The sequence below is a fragment of the Abramis brama genome (assembly GCF_963993115.1).
Source record: "Abramis brama genome assembly, chromosome: 7".
Lineage (NCBI taxonomy): Eukaryota > Metazoa > Chordata > Actinopteri > Cypriniformes > Leuciscidae > Abramis > Abramis brama.
The window spans coordinates 19,753,689-19,772,175 of record NC_139969.1 but is presented as its reverse complement, the minus strand read 5'-3'; the positions used below and the strand labels follow the sequence as shown (position 1 = coordinate 19,772,175).

Here is an 18,487-nt window from a genome sequence, read left to right as displayed (position 1 = left end):
CTATTTCTATTATATTTTCAAATGTAATTTAATCCACTGATCACAAAGCCTTTCCTCTAGTCTTCAGTGTCACATGATCCCTCAGAAATCATTCGTATGCTGATTTGGTGCTCAAGAAACATTTCCTATTATTCTAAATATTGAAAACAGTTGTGCTGCTTAATATATTTTGTGAAGACTGTGAAAAAAAAAATTATCTGATGAATAGAAAGTTCAAAAGAACATAACTTTTTTTTCAAGGCTTTTGTAACATTACAAATGTCTTTACTGTCACTTTTTGATCAAGTTAATGCATTCTGAATAAAAGTATTTATTTCAAAATGATCTTTTTTATATAATATTTTGAAGTATGTAGAGTACATTTTTAACAATTAAAGTTAAATTAATACATTTGTGTATAAATTAACAATAATATATAATGATCAAACATTAATAACATTGAACAATAGTATATGAATTAATAAGTAACATTAAACTATTTAAATGCTGTAAAAAATTTATCCATTGTTAAAATATGATACCTAATTTGATTAACTAATGTCAATTGAGTTTGATCTTATTGTATTATATTGTGTTATCAAATCCTCAGTTCTGTATTAAAGCTGATTTCAACATCAGTTTGTATTACTAACGTAATTCATTATGCAATGGACAGGAAACAACCACATGAAGTGTAGTTTAAAATATATGTATTTATTGCTGATAAAATTTCTAATACAATTGTTTGCAATAATGCTCAATTAACTTTTAATTCTAAGACATTTTTATTATACTACCTACTGCAGAACATCATGTTACATCATTCTTAGAAACAATCTTTAAAAGCAAATCCCTTGGAATTCCTCTTAGTAAATCACTTTAACAACAACAAACTGCATTTAGTGAGTGCTTTTCTGTAGGTAGTTCAGTTTCAACACATCTGGTCATTCACACATTAAACTGAAATATTCACACATTGCCTTAAACCCGAACAGAACCATAATGTCTTTCCTATTGAATAACATGGAGTATAGAGCAATGCCGGCAAAGCTAGAAAAAGCGCAAAGTGAAGCAATCAAAACTTAACTGGGATACATTTTTTTCCCATTTGTCCAGCTTAACATCGGCAGGGAAATGCAGGTAACTAACCACTGTCTAAGCACTTTAAATATTATTCCTCATGATAAGTCATAATAACAAACAGACAGTTTAAGAAGATTAGATCCAGCTTTCTTGTTATCAACACTGCAATGTAAGCAAGGGCCTGGATTGAGAACAAATACTGTGATGTTTCAGTAGCAATTTCACTGGGAATGTTTTTGTGAACCAGTCAAAAGCACCATGATCAGAAGGCAAGTGGGAGGGTTGTGGCTTCGATGCTGCAATTTACTTGAAGGACGCACGGACTTTACGTCCCTTGAGAGGTTGAGGGGGTCTGAAGTTGTCAACCATGCAGCAAGGGGACTCTCCTTCCGGTGTGAACAGCAGGCTACGGAATTTAGCCATCTAAAGAACAGATAGAGAGACAGAGACAGACAGAGAGATACAGTTAGATTGTTTTCTCTTGGATTTTGGTGTTTAGTGTGTTGTTGGCAGTCTTGCAGAGCCTTATTACACCCTATATTTACTATATTTAGCTCCATGCTCATTCACTCATTCAGAGCACTTGTGCAGCCGTTAGTCTATTCTGACTAACCACCGGAGACTAAAATAACCACTGCAGGCTAAAAGCACTGCCTACACCAGGGACAGTAATGAATAGGGCCATTTTTTAAACATTGTCACTGTCGATATGGTCCTGCTGCTGATGCAGAATTTTCAAGACAAGCTTTAAAACTTCTTAATCCTTGTGCTACACCACATTTAGCTCAGACACATTTTGGGAAAAGGAGCATAAAGGCATCGGAAGACGATTAACACACGGCATGTGGTCTGTGATGGCTGAGCAATCTTTTAGTTGTTCGAGCCTAAATGGTAGTAATGTCACCTTAAGGAAGAACAAGTATACACTAATGTTTGGGGTTGGTAAGAATTTTTAATATTTTTGAAAGAAGTCTTATGCTCACCAAGGAGACATTTATTTTATAAAATATAAAGAGAAAACAGTAATATTGTGAAATATTATTACAATTCAAAATAATTGTTTTCTAATTTCTATTTTAATACATTTAAAAATGCAATATTCCTGTGATGGCAAAGCTGACTTTTTTGCATCATTACTCCAGTCTTCAGTTTCACATGATCCTTCAGAAATTATATGCTGATTTGGTACTGAGGTACAAAAAATCTTACTGACCCCAAACATTTGAATTATAGTGTATATTTTGAACATATTTAGTTATTCCAAACAAAGTAATTTTTTTTTCTTTTTTCGGCACAGTGTCCAGAATTTGTGTTTTGGTGTATGTAGAATACTTATTTTTCTTTTTAAATTATAATTACACTTCCTCATCTTGCTAAACTGAGTAATAATCATTTGGCGTGATATTCATTTATGTGATATAAAAAGCTTCAGACAGTAACAGGTCAAAATTAAGTCTTTAATAAATAAAACATATAATAACAATATTTAGACTGCAATGAAGTCCTAAGTCCTCTCTAGTACTGAATGTAAGGGCCTCTCCAGTACTGAATGTAAGGGTGTAGGTTTCTATCTTAAAGGCACAAGCCTGACTTAAATGTGATATTGGCTGTCAGACAAGCAATATATTTAAGATAAAGTAATCTTGTAGAAGCAGTAACCTACTGTATGGAGCACCGACCCTCCCAGTTTTAAAGTAGGAATGAAGTTAAAAGTTGAGACCCTATTTGTGCTATCCTACTATGTAAGCAGACAGTATTTGTTTAGGTATTTATTAACTTTTTTTCAACTCAACCAAGTAGCAAAACTTTATTAAACATGTTCCCCTTCCAAATTAACAAAAATTGTGTGGACAAAATGATGTTATGATGACTCAAAATATCATAAGGTACTAAAGATAAGGACTAGAAGTAGATGTCCCTGTCTGTAATCATATACAAATGTGAGTGTGAAAGCATAGATGCATAAAGTACCTGAGCAGGACTAACACTGATTGGATCTTTCAGAACAATCCATGTGACACTCTCCAGCAAAGGGGGCGTGGTCAGAGACCCTTCATAAGTCCAGAAATCCAGAGATGCGGGCAGCAAGGTTTTAGGGTCAAAGTTGGCAAATGTAGTCTGTCTGCCCTGGAGAAGAAACAGACATATTGTAAAATAATAAAAACACCTGAGGGCAAGTAAGAGGAGTAAATATACTAATTCATAAAACTAAAAATGACTACTACTGTTGATACCTTTGATTTGATGTCATCCAGAGCATCTAGAACTTTCTGAAGTCTGGGATTGGCAGAACTAATCTGGTAAACAGAACCACACAATATATCCATAATTTTATATCATTTAATCACTGCAATGCTTGAAATGATTTTGGCTAAAATTCTGACCTTGAGAAAAACTCCAACCACAGCAAGGCCATCAGGCTTACTGGCAGCTTCTCCAAAGTTTGGGTACTTGGTGTTCCAGTGAACGAGATGAAGCTTTAGAAAGGAGGAGACGTGTTATGAAACATCGAAAAAATGACTGAATTAGCTTAAAATCTTGGCTTATTTAAAAGAGGGGATTTACAAATTCATGAGAGAACATCAAGAATATTCACGAGCAGTGAGCTATAATTAGTTTTAAGAGAGACCTTCAAGAATTAGAACGGTCTGTACCACAACACAGAGGAATGAGGGTTGCTTTGGTTGTAATGTATGGTACTGGGAGCAGGAGTATGAAAGCCTCATTACCTCACAGGGGAACTTGGTTCCAGCAATAGTGTGCTCTGAGCCCTTGTCATCACTGCTTCCCCAATGGAAATGGAACTGTCTCAACCTGTAAACCCCTGTCACGGGGCCTCCAGCCAGAGCTACACAAAACAATTATTCCAATCATTCAGTTGTTTCTTTAACAGCACTATAGAAATCATTAGTCAGATTTTTTTTTAACTGTATTTCAGATTCTCTTAAGCATTAAATGTAAGATGCATATAGAAATGTTAACAGATATCAATAAGCAAATCTTATTTACATGTTACGGCCAATAACAAATAATAAATGTCAGATATTAAAAAAAAAATATATATATATATATATTTTTTTTTAATTGTTGATCAGTGAATTTAGGCATTACAGCATTATAATGTACATTATGAAAATTGGATATTCATTTTGAGATTCATTATTAGCATTCAGAAATATCGGCCGATAATAAAAAATATATTCTATTTAATAAGGAATAAGGAATTTAAATCAGATCATTATTGTATATTATGCATCCTTAATGACTGTGACGTAATCCTTTACTTTCTACTTGGTAGACTGACAGGTTGCCTGTTGGGCAATGTTAATGTAAGTGGACTACTTATTTGGGGTGTTCAATATTCAAACATTTTTTTAAAAGAGATGCTCTAACAACAAAAGAGGAGTTGCAACCACAAATCAAAAATTCATGCAGTTCAATATTCACCACCTAATATATCAGCAAGCATTTTGTATGCGAGTGTGTTTGTATGCAAATGTTTCTGTAGCACTCTTTAAAACATTTTTTTTTCCAAGCATATGTGTGCTGTGAGTCCCCTCTTGAAATGGTCATTAAAATTCAGCACATGTTGCTCTCATTGAGCGACCATGGCATATGTGGCTCTATTCTTTCATTCTCTCATAATAGAATGCATTAGCACTTGAGTACACAGAGCTCTAAGTCCCTGATTTCCACTAGCAGAGGAAGGGACACATCCACCCATCCACATTCGCTGCTCATATAGCAGTTTTACATCATTTGAAGATTTCATGTTCAGTTAGATAAATTGGAGTAAACTGAAAGGAATTTCAATGAGGCAAAGCTCTAGTGTACAAGGACACAATAATAGAAATTCACGAGTCCATAAGTTAACGCAATCCTTACTGTCCGAAATGGAGAGGAATTGAGCACTATAAGTCACCCTGGAGTTGTTAACAAATTAAGTTAGTGATGAATGGATAGGAATAGGGAAGGAGAAGGCGTGGAAGAGGACTTTCACAGAAGCTGAATATTGAGATGTTTATATAGTATTGCATAAATGATCCAGCTCCTTTCATTTTAGTATTTGATATGCAAAGAAAGTCTTGCAGTATTTTTTTTTTGTTACACTTGTTATGGGTTCAAGGACAAAAGATGAATATTTTAAGAAGGACATGCTCAAAAAGTGTAGCCAAAATATTGCCCTGACAAAATCCCCAGAATGTTGATAAATATGAAAGTGTGACTATGCCAAGGTAAAATGCAAATAAATAAACAAAATTAATACATTCTCAGCTGTATCTTAATAATTGTTTTAACAGGTTGAAAATAAGCACAAAAAGCAGTAATAGACTAACTTGAGCTGTTGTCGTCATCAGTGAAATCCACTTGGAATGAATGGCCATTGTTGAGGATGCCCTTAGCGGTGGCGGGGTCATACTTCAATTTGAGACCCTTCAGAGAAGGGTCATGTTGTGCTTGGGTGGGTACGATATCAATGGGAGACTGCCTGGGTCCATTTGCAATTGGAAAGCCTTCTGCCCAGTGGTCTGGCCCTAAAATGACAGAGCGAGAGAAAAAGATGAAAAGCCAAGCATATTAAGATAAAAGGTATGCACAACAAAAATGTGTTTACATTCCTTGCAAGATTCAAGGTCAGTAAATGTACACTGTAAGAAGTGATACGTGCAGCTGTTACCTTGAGGAGCCTTTTCTAGCTGATTTGACATTAAGTAACCTAAATTAGGTTGTTTTAGATTGTATCCAGGTTGTTTCAGTCACATTACTGTCTTTTTTCTTTCTTTTTTGAAGCTAATTCATTTAGATTTAAGGTTATCAGAAAAAAAAAAAAAAATGACATGCCACAATTCATCTCATTTTGCTTATTTTGTGGTTTTCTGTGTTTAATAATAATTAAAAAATGTACTCATGGAGATACCTAATGAATCATAAAACGTCAAGATAATTATTCTTTGGTCACTTTTTAAAGCTGTTTAGATGTCGCACCAGTGTAGTAGATGAATGTAAAAAAAAAAAAAAAAAAAAAAGACTTCTTGACTAAAGGACTGCTAAATTCTAGGCTATTTGAAATTAATATCATTTAGCAACAATGACATTAATTTAATCCTGATTAATTACTAAAGACTAATAAATTAATTTGGTATCCTGATCTTACCGTCATTTGGTCCATAACCCCAGGCGTGAGACATGATTACTTGTGTTCCACTCTTCTACTTGTAAGCCCCGAATTCTAAAGACCAGCAACTGTTCCTCCAAACTATGTCAGCCTTTATATAGAGTTCCTCTGTTGGTACTGGTACCTATATCAACCCAGGGGGCTTGGCCACATGGTCTCCGGGTAGCACAGGAGGAGTCAGTCAGAAGACACTTGAACAAATCAAAAGATCGCACGTTGAGCATCGATTGCAAATGGGTCTCCGGGATGCTCGATCGCAAGGAAACAGACGGGATGCGGACATTGCACGCGACTGGTCCCCTATGTTTTCCTGGCGTTTAAGTTGCTTTTGCTCTTCGATGCCTCGAATAGCAAACCTCTTCATTTGTCACTTTCTTTGACGATTCAGAAACACATCCGTTATCCGGGCAGTGATACATGTTATCTTGACCTTCTTCGTCCTTATGCGATGCTGTGTGTAGTTACGCAGGCTAGCAGGATGAACAAGTGGAGGTGCGATGATGAACTCTGGATCTCTGTAGCTTAATTACTGATTCTGTAGCCGATGTTACTGTTTAAAACGTTATTATGATTCACAAGAAAACCGAAGCAGCCGTTTAATCACCTACATCGTTTGGTACCCGTTCAGTGGGGGTCCCGGCGCTCATTTAAAGGGGCCACTGCGCACACAACGATTAGTGGGGTGATGATAGACAATTATAGGCTACTGAAGCTATGAGGTCTAAATATATGCTCGTTGCTTAAAATGTGTGTACATATTGCCTACATTATTTTCAAGGAGTATATTATTAAGTAGCTTACATAGATATTTTGTCTTACTTAACACTTTTTGATTAGAAAAAAACGTAGGCTATAGCCTATAAATTATATTGTGTTAGGCTACCTGTAACCTACCAATAGGCTACATATTATTATTTTTTATGTCATTTATGTGTGTTCAATGGGCCTATGTGTTTAACGTGTTTAATAGCCATTTGTAATTGTGAAACGGATGAGTGTTCGTTTGACCTCTTTGCATTATTCAGTTGCTGTCATCTGGTGGCTGAAGTGGAAAATAGCAATCGAATGCTCCGTCTCAGATAATTTTATTTAGGCTACTGACTTTATTTATCAAAATGTGTTTATTTTAATTCTGTACATGATTAAACGAGTTTGAAATGTTTTAGGACAAGGGTATTTTTCATAAATGTCAGGTCGAGGCAAGTTGTCACTGATTTTAATGTTACAAAGTTATGTATTTTATTACCAAAATGTGTATGGCCAAAACAATGGTTCAGTGTATTTGTACACTATCTTTACTCATGTTTAACTGTTCATATTTAGCTGAAATAATATATATATATATATATATATATATATATATATATATATATATATATATATATATATATATATATATATATTTATTTAAGAGTAGATTACTGTTGCACCACATAATCATGTGACAAAATTCACTGCTATTTGGGGCATGTTGTAATTAGGCATAGGGATAGCCTATTTTAAGAGCTTTGTTTTTGACGTTGTCAAGAATTTAAAAGACTTTTATTCCAACACAAACCTGTAATTATAAATGTTCACTGGAGTAAAAGTGTAAAAAAACTAGCCCTGATCTCCTCATACATGATGCCTTATGTGCAACTGATCATTTAAACCACTAGGTGTCAGAGCAGAATCATTTTTCTTATGCTATAACAACACACAGACTGTTCCACTCCTGTTTAATGTAACTGCTCAATTTATGAGGTAGGCCTATATATGTAAATTCTCAATATAAAACTCAAAACTCTGATACATCCGTTCATAATTAGACTAATGATTGGGAGAGTTCTGATAAATCAAGAAGTAAAATCAGTGTGTTTCAAAAATATAAATAAATAATGGTGTATATTATTCCAAATAAATTAAGATCCACTAATAAATGTTAGAGTTTCACAAAAACTAATAAAATTCACAAATAAATAAAATGAGTTTTGCAAATAAAATTTTCACATTTACAAATGTGTTTTGTCACAAACTCAACTCTGCCTAGCATTCGTGAATCGCTTCCGTGGATTTGTGGCACACATTTGTGGGTTTTGAAAAATACAGTGTCAAGATTTCTTTATTTCTTTTCTTTTTTTTCTTTTTTACATTTTGCAAGTAACAACAATTAACATTCATTCATTAACATAAATCCTACTGACATTTGAAATTAACAATGAGTAGAACAATTGACTTTGTACGAGGGACATAGAGTATTGACATTTAAACAGATAATACATCAAATTATTAAATAAATTGGAAAAAAAAGAACTAAAAGGAAAGGGAACGAAGTAAATTTGCATTACTTTCGTTTTGACTCAAGCAGGGGGATAGAAAGATCTCTTTTAAACATGGTATTTCTGTTCACACGTGACTTTATAATCTTACATGCAGGGTCAAGATGTGCAGACAAATCCACAAATAAGTGGACTCCACCCGCCGCCTACTTAAGCCAATCACATAACAGCCATTTGCGCTGACCAATCATAGCACGCTCTTGTTCCAACTAATCATGATTTGTTTTACAATCAGTGCGTTTTTTCTACAAAAGAACCTATAGCTCAATCATCTGTATTGGCTCAAACAGGAAATATGTGCCCCTATTATGCTATTTTAAAGTTTGCAAATTTTGTTTTGGAGGTCTCCTATACAACAGGTTTACAAGAAGACAACACACCACACATTAACAGATTTTCAACCAGAGTCCCGACTGAACACGGGAAATCTCGCAAAATCTCTCGAGACTTCAGAATAAACATGGCTGACAATAGGCAGGAATTTGAAATGCTTTTGTACAGAAGAGGATTAGGGCCAAGCAATAATAATAATAATAAATAAAAAAACATCTCAAGATTAAAGTCATTATAATGCGAGATTAAACTCGTTAAATTTCGAGAAAAAAAGTTGAAATACAATCTTGAGAATAAACTCATTAAATATCGAGAATAAAGTTGTGTTTCGAGAAAAAACTCGTTAAATTTCGAGAAAAACTCGAAATACATCTTGAGAATAAACTCATTAAATTTCGAGAATAAAGTTATTCGAGAATAAAGTTATTCTCTACATTACATTTCGACTTTTTTTCTCGAAACACAACGACTTTATTCTCGAAATTTAATGAGTTTATTCTCACAATTATTTCGACTTTTTTTCTCGAAATTTAACGAGTTTTTTTCTCGCAACACAACGACTTTATTCTCGAAATTTAATGAGTTTATTCTCAAGATTGTATTTCGAGTTTTTTTTTCCTCGAAATTTAACGAGTTTTTTCTCGAAACGCAACGACTTTATTCTCGAAATGTAATGAGTTTATTCTCAAGATTGTATTTCGACTTTTTTCTTGAAATTTAACGAGTTTAATCTCGCATTATAGTGACTTTAATCTCGAGATGGTTTTATTTTTTTTATTATTGCTTGGCCCTAATCCTCTTATGTACTTTTGACAGAACGTTGCCACAAATCGACAAGCTGATCCTCCATCTCTGATGGCCATATCCATTTCACGTGCTGTGTGGATAGCCTACTATTGCATGACTGTTATGCTTCAGTCTTCTGTCAGCTCGCTATCTGATAGGGTATCATTTTGTTCCACCTGACAATCAACAGAGTATGTGCGGTTGTCCTCGGGGTTCCCCCCACACATCAGGATTTCTGATCCGATTCGCGATCGGGGCGTCTCTGATGTTCTTCCGAGCAGGTTTGGTCACTCTTAAAGGAGTAGTTCACTTTAAAATGAAAATATCCCCATGATTTACTCATCCTCAAGCTAACCTAAGTGTATATGTATATGACGAATACAATCGGAGTTATATTAATAAACCTCTGCTCCCGAGCTTTATAAGGGCAGTGAATTGCAACCATCAGTTTGATGCTCAAAAAAGTGCATCCATCCATCAAAAAAGAACTCCTCACGGCTCCGGGGGGTTAATAAAGTCCTTCTGAAGCAAAGCGATGGTCTTGACGCTAGAAGTAAATTTGGGGATCCACAAATGCACAAGAAGCAATTTACAAATGTGTGCAGCTATTCACTAATGCACAGAAAGCGATTCACAAATGAATGCCAGGCAGAGTTGTGTTTGTGACATAAAACATATTTGAAAATATTTTTGTTATTTGCAAATCTCATTTTATTTATTTGTGATTTTTTTTTTTTTTTTTTTTATGTGAAACTCTTTTCATTTATTTGTGGATCTTAATCTATTTATTTGGAATAATGCAATAATTCTAACCCCATAATGATGGAACTCAGATTTGTGTTTTATTTTTCATACAGTGAAACAATTCATGTGTTTTTAAGAGTGGGTATAATATAGATTTTCGTAAATTATAAAATGGAGCAACAATAGCTGTTTTTTTTTTAAACAAATAAATAATAATAATATGTGATGCATAATATTATTCTCAGTCTAGGATCAAATGATTAATCAATGTGATGGTTGATCATTCTTTCTTTAAGTGGCCCTCATAGATGAATGAAGGCCTTGTCATTTGTAACAAAAATATTACAAGTCAGTGGACATTATAGATTAAATTATTACTAGCATGTTAAAGAGTATGTGATATGGGGCGGAGTTTTACCTTCCATGCGAAAAGGAGAAAGCTCATCAAGCTGCTTGAATGCTACAATATAAATCAGCAATGAAAAGGAAGAAAATAAGCTCCTTTCATGTCATGGATGTAAATTTGCCTCCGCAGGATCAAATGCATGCTGAGTCTAACTGAGAAAAAGAATGGCAGCAGCAAAAGGAGCTTATGAAACCTCTCATTTGGTTCTATTCACTTCCTTGATTGGATGCATGTGACATGGGCTCTGTGAAAGGGCCAGATCATTTTGACCTTCTACAGACAGGCTGTGCAGCAGGGTTCCCCCCCCCACCCCATTTCACAGGCAGAGATTAACCCATCTCAGATTGATATTTTAAGAGGGAACAATGGGATCTAATTGGACAGCTCCTTATAATGAATGCTATTTTGATGCCAAGTATGACATGTCTTGCAGAGATTTTGTATCTTTAGGAAGATAATGTTGGTCTTATTTTTAGTTAATTTCAAACTTTCTTTACTGAATTAATGCTAGGCTATAACTGAATCATCCACATTTCATTCTTTAGGAATATGTTGTTTTGCATTCTGCAAAAGAAAATGTTAATTCAAACTTAAAACATCTGGGGTCGGTTGCATGAACTTAGCCCCTATGTTAAGACTTTGGTTGTTTCTCAAATGGAAAGCTGCATCCTACTGAGACTGTGTCCTTCCTAGTTCAGTCAGGCTTGTAGGCTAGCATCGTCCTTAGCATTAAACACTATAGACTATAGGTCGATTTTCAGATAATGTGACACCCTTGGGCATTTTTTAGTAAAAGTTGGCAAACAGACTTTTCTAAGGGTATTTTTTCTGCTGAATCCATTTTTGCTGTTTGCCAAGCTGTATCTCTTATGTGAAACTCAGTATAGCGCAAACTTCAAGATGACCTCTAAAATGTCAGGAAATTCTATATTTATAAACTTTACATCATGCACGACATCAATTAACGAGAAAGTTTATTTAGGTGGGAATTAAGATACTTGTATGTGACAATGATAATTGCATTATTTCTCATTGTAATCATGAAAATATCTGTTTTTCTCCTTATTTCAAACGGACAAACAGAATATCTAAAATGCGAGAGTCGTTTGTTTGGAGTCACATGCATACTATTGTCTTTGGATCAAAGTGTGTGAATTGAGTTCAGAGTTATCCAAGAGGTTTTTTATTCTACTTTCTACTTTCTATTACTTTCTGCAGTTATTTCCACACATCGTATTTTTCATCAGAATTAATTTTTATATCCAAAGAGCGACATGAACCAACACAAAATATTTCCAGTTGTGGAATTGTACCCATGAAGTTGGTCAGATTATAAGATCACCAATTATGGAAGCTGTGTGTAGTTTGAAGCCTGACCGGTCAATGTCATTGGATACTTGCATTATATGCCAAGAATCCAAGAAAGATAAGCTATACAATGCGACAGAACAGGGCCTTTTGACACTAAAAGCAGCTGCACAAAGTAGAGGCAAGCTTCATGATCCTCAACACAGAGAAGCAATTGACAGAGTGCTTCTTGTCCAGAACACAGAACAGCACGTGGTCTGGCACCGCTTGTGCTATGCGTTCGCGGTATCCCCATCCAGAGCGCTGGTCTCTGCATGCGTGGATAATCAACGAATAACCGTTGCTTTGCCAGAAGGGGTCGTGAACACAATCACGCAGTCTAGAGCTCCTTCTACGAGAAGACTCTACGCGTCTAAATGGTCAGTGTTCTCCAAACGGTGCGCTACAAAGAGCCTGGACCCACGCACATGTGGGGTTTTGCGGGTGCTCTCCTTCCTTCTAGAGCTGTTGGACAAGGGCAAGTCCCCTTCCACGCTCAAAGTTTGCGTTGCGGCTACTGCAGCGTTCACAGAGTCGACGCACGGCCGCGCGATAGGAAGGAACGAGCATTTCCCTTTGAACCATTAGAATCCTAAAAATACCTTTCGCTCAAGACCATTTTTCTGATAGCTCTGTCATCAGTAAAACGCGTGGGGGATCTACACACGCTATCCGTTAGCCCCGCGTGTCTCGAGTTTGGACCAAATGACTCTAAAGTCATCCTCAAACCGAGACATGGCTATGTCCCCAAAAAGATTGGCACTCCATTCAGAGCGCAGATCATCTCCCTGTCGGCTCTGCCAGCATCCGATAGCGAGAGCGGTGGAAACCCCGTCAGGGCGCTGAGAGTTTACATCACACGCTCCGCCGCCTTCAGGCGTTCTGAGCAGCTCTTTGTTTCGTTTGGTGGGCGCACCAAGGGTCTCGCTGCCTCGAAACATAGCCTGTCCAGATGGATAGTGGACGCTATCGCAGCAGCTTATGCGTCCAAACACCTGCAGTGCCCTATGGGCATCAGGGCCCATTCCACTAGAGGCATGGCCTCGTCGTGGGCTTGGTCCAGCGGGATTTCTGTTCATGACATTTGTATGGCGGCAGGCTGGGCCTCCCCCTCTACATTTGTTAAGTTTTATAACCTGGAAGTTCCCGCCTTGCAGGTTAGACTTTTATCAGTCTAAGTCACATGTGTCAAACTCCAGTCCTGGAGGGCCACTGTCCTGCAGAGTTTATCTCCAACCAGCTCCAAAAACACCTGCCTGGAAGTTTCTAGTAATCCTGAAGACCTTGATTAGCTGGATCAGGTGTGTTTAATTAGGGTTGAAGCTAAACTCTGCAGGGTTGTGGCCCTCCAGGAACTGAGTTTGACACCCCTGGTCTAAGTGGTGTGTATGTTCTGCCCAGTTTGTTCGTGTGCAGGCTACTCTCACGTGACTATTAGCTCTTCTGGTTGAGCTGTACTAAGGGTGATATTCTCTATACATAGACCGGCGGAGCCGCTCTGTATTTCCCTATGAAGTGCTTATGTACATGTGCTGGCCCGCGTTGCTAGCCGCCTGTTTCCCACATGTTTTGTGTTCCCCGGGCTTCCCTGGGACTCATGCAGTAGATGCTCGGCGTGCACGGCACTGACAAGGGGTTCCCGTAGCATAAGCAACTTACGCAATATGAGAGAACCTCTCATAAGAGAACGTACTTGGTTACCTAACGTAACCTCGGTTAGTCAGACTACTGTTTGGAATTGGTCAGCTGCAACTGCGCCCTTAAAGGAGAAGTTCACTTTCAAAAAAACTTTTGCTGATAATTTACTCACCCCCATGTCATCCAAGATGTCCATGTCTTTCTTTCTTCAGTCGCAAAGAAATTAAGGTTTTTGATGAAAACATTCCAGGATTTCCCCCCATGTAATGGATTCTATTGGGACCCAAACGGTAGAAGGTCCAAATGACAGTTTAATTGCAGCTTCAAAGGGCTTTAAACGATACCAGATGATGAATAAGGGTCTTATCTAGCGAAACGATCGGTCATTTCCAAAATAAATAAAAAAGTTTAAGTTTTATAAGCACAAATGTTCGCCTTGCTCTGTTCTGTGATGCGCGTTCGTGACGTCACGTAATACGCAATTACGTTGAAAAGGTCACGCTTGAAAAATTTCTGTCCTGAAGAAAATGTTCTTTTTGGCTTTTTAATATTAAAACACCCAGGATACGCACACGAAATGGGCATTTTAAACGATAAACTGACACAAATACATTTGAAAATGTGTATATGGTCCTCCTCCTGCACATTTGTAAACACGTCAAGCGTGACCTTTTCAACGTAATTGCGTATTACGTGACGTCACGAACGCGCATCACAGAACAGAGCAAGGCGAGCGTTTGTGCTTATAAAACTTAAACTTTTTTATTTATTTTGGAAATGACCGATCGTTTCGCTAGATAAGACCCTTATTCATCGTCTGGTATCGTTTAAAGCCCTTTGAAGCTGCACTTAAACTGTCATTTGGACCTTCTACCGTTTGGGTCCCAATAGAATCCATTACATGGGGGGAAATCCTGGAATGTTTTCATCAAAAACCTTAATTTATTTGCGACTGAAGAAAGAAAGACATGGACATCTTGGATGACATGGGGGTGAGTAAATTATCAGCAAAAGTTTTTTTGAAAGTGAACTTCTCCTTTAAGATGTATGAGTGCACGATGTAAATGTAAAAAGTCTCATCTGCGTTGCTCTGCTGCATGCAAGTGCAAGACAAGTGATGCAGAATGTAGCAATTGCTGAACTGAATAAGAGCACTGCTCTGTGTTGTTGTGATCAAATTGGAGAATCTTGTTGTACCATTGTTTAAATAACATTACATTTTATATGCCATGCAGTTCATGTTTTAGTTATTATTCAGCTAATGTTATGTCCAACTTTATAAGGTAATTTTAGGCCAAGTTTACTGTGTTTATTTCCTTTATGTTCAAAGCTAATGTTAGTGGTGTGACACATTACCGTGATATGTTTTGGTAATTTGTTAATTTGTCTCAATTCTTAATATTTACAACCAATCTTTCTGAGAATATCTTTTTCATAAATAAACCAAAAGAGAATTTAGTTTGGTTAAATTTATAAAAGTAATAAACACTCTTAACATAATGTAATAGGATGATGGTTTAAGATATAGGCCTTTTGCTGCCACCAGCATGATGTTGATGTTCTTACAAGGACATACTCAAATACATAAAATTACAAGTCAGTGTTTACCAGAAATATTGTAAGACAGAATGACTAACTTGTTCTGACTATTCTGTTTGTTTCCTTTACTCAATAAATGCTATAGCACAATAAAAACAGTTTATCTTTGAGCCAGTGCTGAGAAATTTGCTCATTTTGGCGTATGAGGCGGTCATCTTGGATTTTGCACTCTACTGAGTTTCATGTAAGAGATACAGCTTGGCAAACAGCAAAAATGGATTCAGCATAAAAAATACTCCTAGAATAGTCTATTTGCCAACTTTTACTCAAAAATGCCTGAGGATTTTTATTTAGGCACATTTTTGTGATTTCAACCTGGTCTGAATGAGATGGTCTAGTAGAGCACATGACTACGTCACATGTTTCCACCCCGTGGTCACGGCACAAAAATACTATTAAAGCATAATTTTGGAAAAATACTTTGTATTACAAATCTTTATATTAACTGTCTTTTTATTAATGCACTACAGTGAATGACAGCCAATGGCTTACATTATTGTCAGTTTAGTGTTAGTGATTACAGCAAAACAAAAGATAACATCTATGCTTTCATGTTCGAAAACATTATTTTTGTCTTACTTTTCATAATAAACTAAGACAAACTCAGTACCGACTCATTTTCCCTCTGTTTATTTTCATGAATTGGAATGTGTGCAAAGGATCATGGGTGATTAAGGCCGCGAAGGATACATCCGATGCATCCTTCAAAACAGACCGAATGAAGGACGCAAAACAAAGGCTGCCTTTCCAAGGATCCTTCAAATTGAGAGTCAGTGATTTTCAGCGACGTTTTATAATGTGGCATCCGAGATATGCAGCCTTCCGGTTAAGAAACACCCTGTGGACCAACTAGCAGTTAACCAAGGGGCAATCAGTCTCACTTTTCCTATTCAAATTAGACCGATCTACCTTTTTATGTAACTGACTTTAAAAGTTAGGATGACTTTTTTTATCTAGCCTATTTAGATGACTAACTTTTAAGACTAGTCAAAGCAGTTTATGCAACTGGTCTGCATGTAGCATAATTGATGGCATTAATACATCTATTTTGAGATACTAAAAAAAAAAAAAAAAAAAAAAAAGATAAACTAAAATACTAAAAAAGATAAACGCTAAAATTATCATATTGCTCCTTGGAATTAAGGTAAGGCGCTGTGACAACGTAATACAATGATGGTTTGTGATGGAGCGTATCCGGCTGGCAAAATCTAAAACCTGGCATGGATCACCAATTGACAAAAGTACCAGAACTAAGCAAGAGTGTATGTTGATGGGTTTATGAGCCAATATGTCTGGGTTTTAACCGCATTGTGCACAGATTAAAATCCAAATGTTATTCTCCAGGCTGGTCTATTTAGGATTTATTAGGCTATTAATCTAACTATGGGGTTTTCATGATGAATAAAATAGTACAAATTTTGATCATCATCATCATATATAGGCGAATACAAATTAGCCTTTATAAATTTAAATGTACACCTGCAAATTATTTGCTATAAATGTCTGTAATTTTTTTAAGCTAATTGTACAGTAGGCTACATTCATTGATGGGACCGTTGACAGTTTTTTTTTTTTTTTTTTGAACTTATACAATCTCTCAAATGTTACTTCACACCTTATACAACATATTACATTTCAGATGTTAAGAAAGTAACATCATTTAAAACAATCTCATTCATGATTCAACATGGACTTCCGATCTCTTGGATTTCTCATAACAGGATTTATCTCCTAATCAACTCAGTCAAGTCCACTGGCCATATTCCACGACGCATTTTGTCGGTGCTCCGGCATCACCGAACAGCACACGTACCTCCGCTGCAGCTACACGCCACGGCTCGCTGTCTGTCAGGTGCAGATCAGACCGACTCCAGTCTCAGACCGACCACCTCTCCGTACACTGTCTGAAACGTTTAAGGATTTACTTCACCGCTCTGTGTTTATGAATTGTTAATGATAAAGAGCCTAAGGTAAGGTTTTGTTATTTTGATATGCGGTTTGTGGATTGTTCACGAGATTATTATTGTCTTGTTGCAAATGGCATTAATTGCATTGACTGAAACACGCCGCGTGTTTTCTGCTGGTCTCCGTGTATTTATCATGCCACTGAGGTGCCTCTTCACAGACGCTGGAAATTGTGTCTTTTTTGTTGCAACGTTGATGTTTCAAATAGCTATACACTTAATTTTTACCGCCTCTGATGTGCTACAGTCTCTTTTAGTGTAACAAAGACCGGTGGCACAGGTAGCTTCATGTATCAACACACAGCACGCGCTAAGAATCAAATTCAGAAACATAAGATGAATCGTCTGTTTTGATCAAGCTAATTTATTTATTGATTTCTTTCTTTCTTTCTATTTTGGCTTAACTTTTATTATGATAACCATGCCTTAGAGCTACAGTTTGAAGTATATAAGGTTTGATATATTCATTTTTTTATTTTTTTTTTACATAGGCTAACAAGGACGAAACAAATAAGTCTGAAGGGAAAGTTTGTACAAAAAATTAAAAATCTCTCATCGTTTACTCACCACCATGTAGTTTCAAATCTTTATGACTTACTTTCTTCCGTAGAACATAAAATATAATATTTTGATAAATGAATAATCAGTGTTTTTGTCCATACAATGGAAGTCAATGGTAGCCAAAACTGTTTGGTTACCAACATTCTCTATACCATCTTCTGCTGAAGAAAGAAAATCATTCAGGTTTTTGAGGGAGAATAAATGACAAAAATTCATTTTTGGTTGAATTATCTTTTTACATTTCTACATTTTTTTTCTCTTGGTTTGACTGTCTCTTAAGGTGACGATACACAGGGCAACTTTTTGAGCAATGTTGCTGGGCAATCTTGCTGAGCGATTGTTGCTTGGGCACTTTCCCATTGAAAATGGGCAGTACATTTCTATCTGGATAATTTAGATCGGTCATGGGCCCTGTGTCTCATCTGGTTGCCCGTTGACGGCAACATTGCCCAGCAGCATTGCTCAAAAAGTTGCCCTGTGTATCATCACCTTTATCGGTGATATTTGAAGAATTATAGGATTCTTCTATTGACCAGTTTAATATTGTTAAACT

At 36.4% G+C, this 18,487-nt stretch overlaps 2 protein-coding genes across 2 annotated transcripts in view; one reads left to right on the top strand and one right to left on the bottom strand.

Moving 5' to 3' along the window:
* Positions 1-672: 672 nt before the first annotated feature.
* On the bottom strand, positions 673-6,878 carry cahz (carbonic anhydrase). The gene is made up of 7 exons (XM_084120013.1): positions 6,218-6,878; positions 5,400-5,597; positions 3,792-3,910; positions 3,447-3,539; positions 3,297-3,359; positions 3,034-3,189; positions 673-1,485 (listed from the first exon to the last, which is right to left on the bottom strand). Exons 1-7 carry the CDS (start codon positions 6,249-6,251, stop codon positions 1,366-1,368), a joined length of 783 nt encoding a protein of 260 aa, XP_083976139.1. The 5' UTR covers positions 6,252-6,878; the 3' UTR covers positions 673-1,365.
* A 10,374-nt stretch (positions 6,879-17,252) lies between these two features.
* Positions 17,253-18,487, top strand: part of dlgap1a (discs, large homolog-associated protein 1a) — a 126,244-nt gene continuing 125,009 nt past the window's right edge. The window contains exon 1 of the mRNA XM_084118952.1: positions 17,253-17,379. The gene's annotated coding sequence lies outside the window, so the exon portion shown is untranslated. The remainder of the gene's footprint in view (positions 17,380-18,487) is intronic.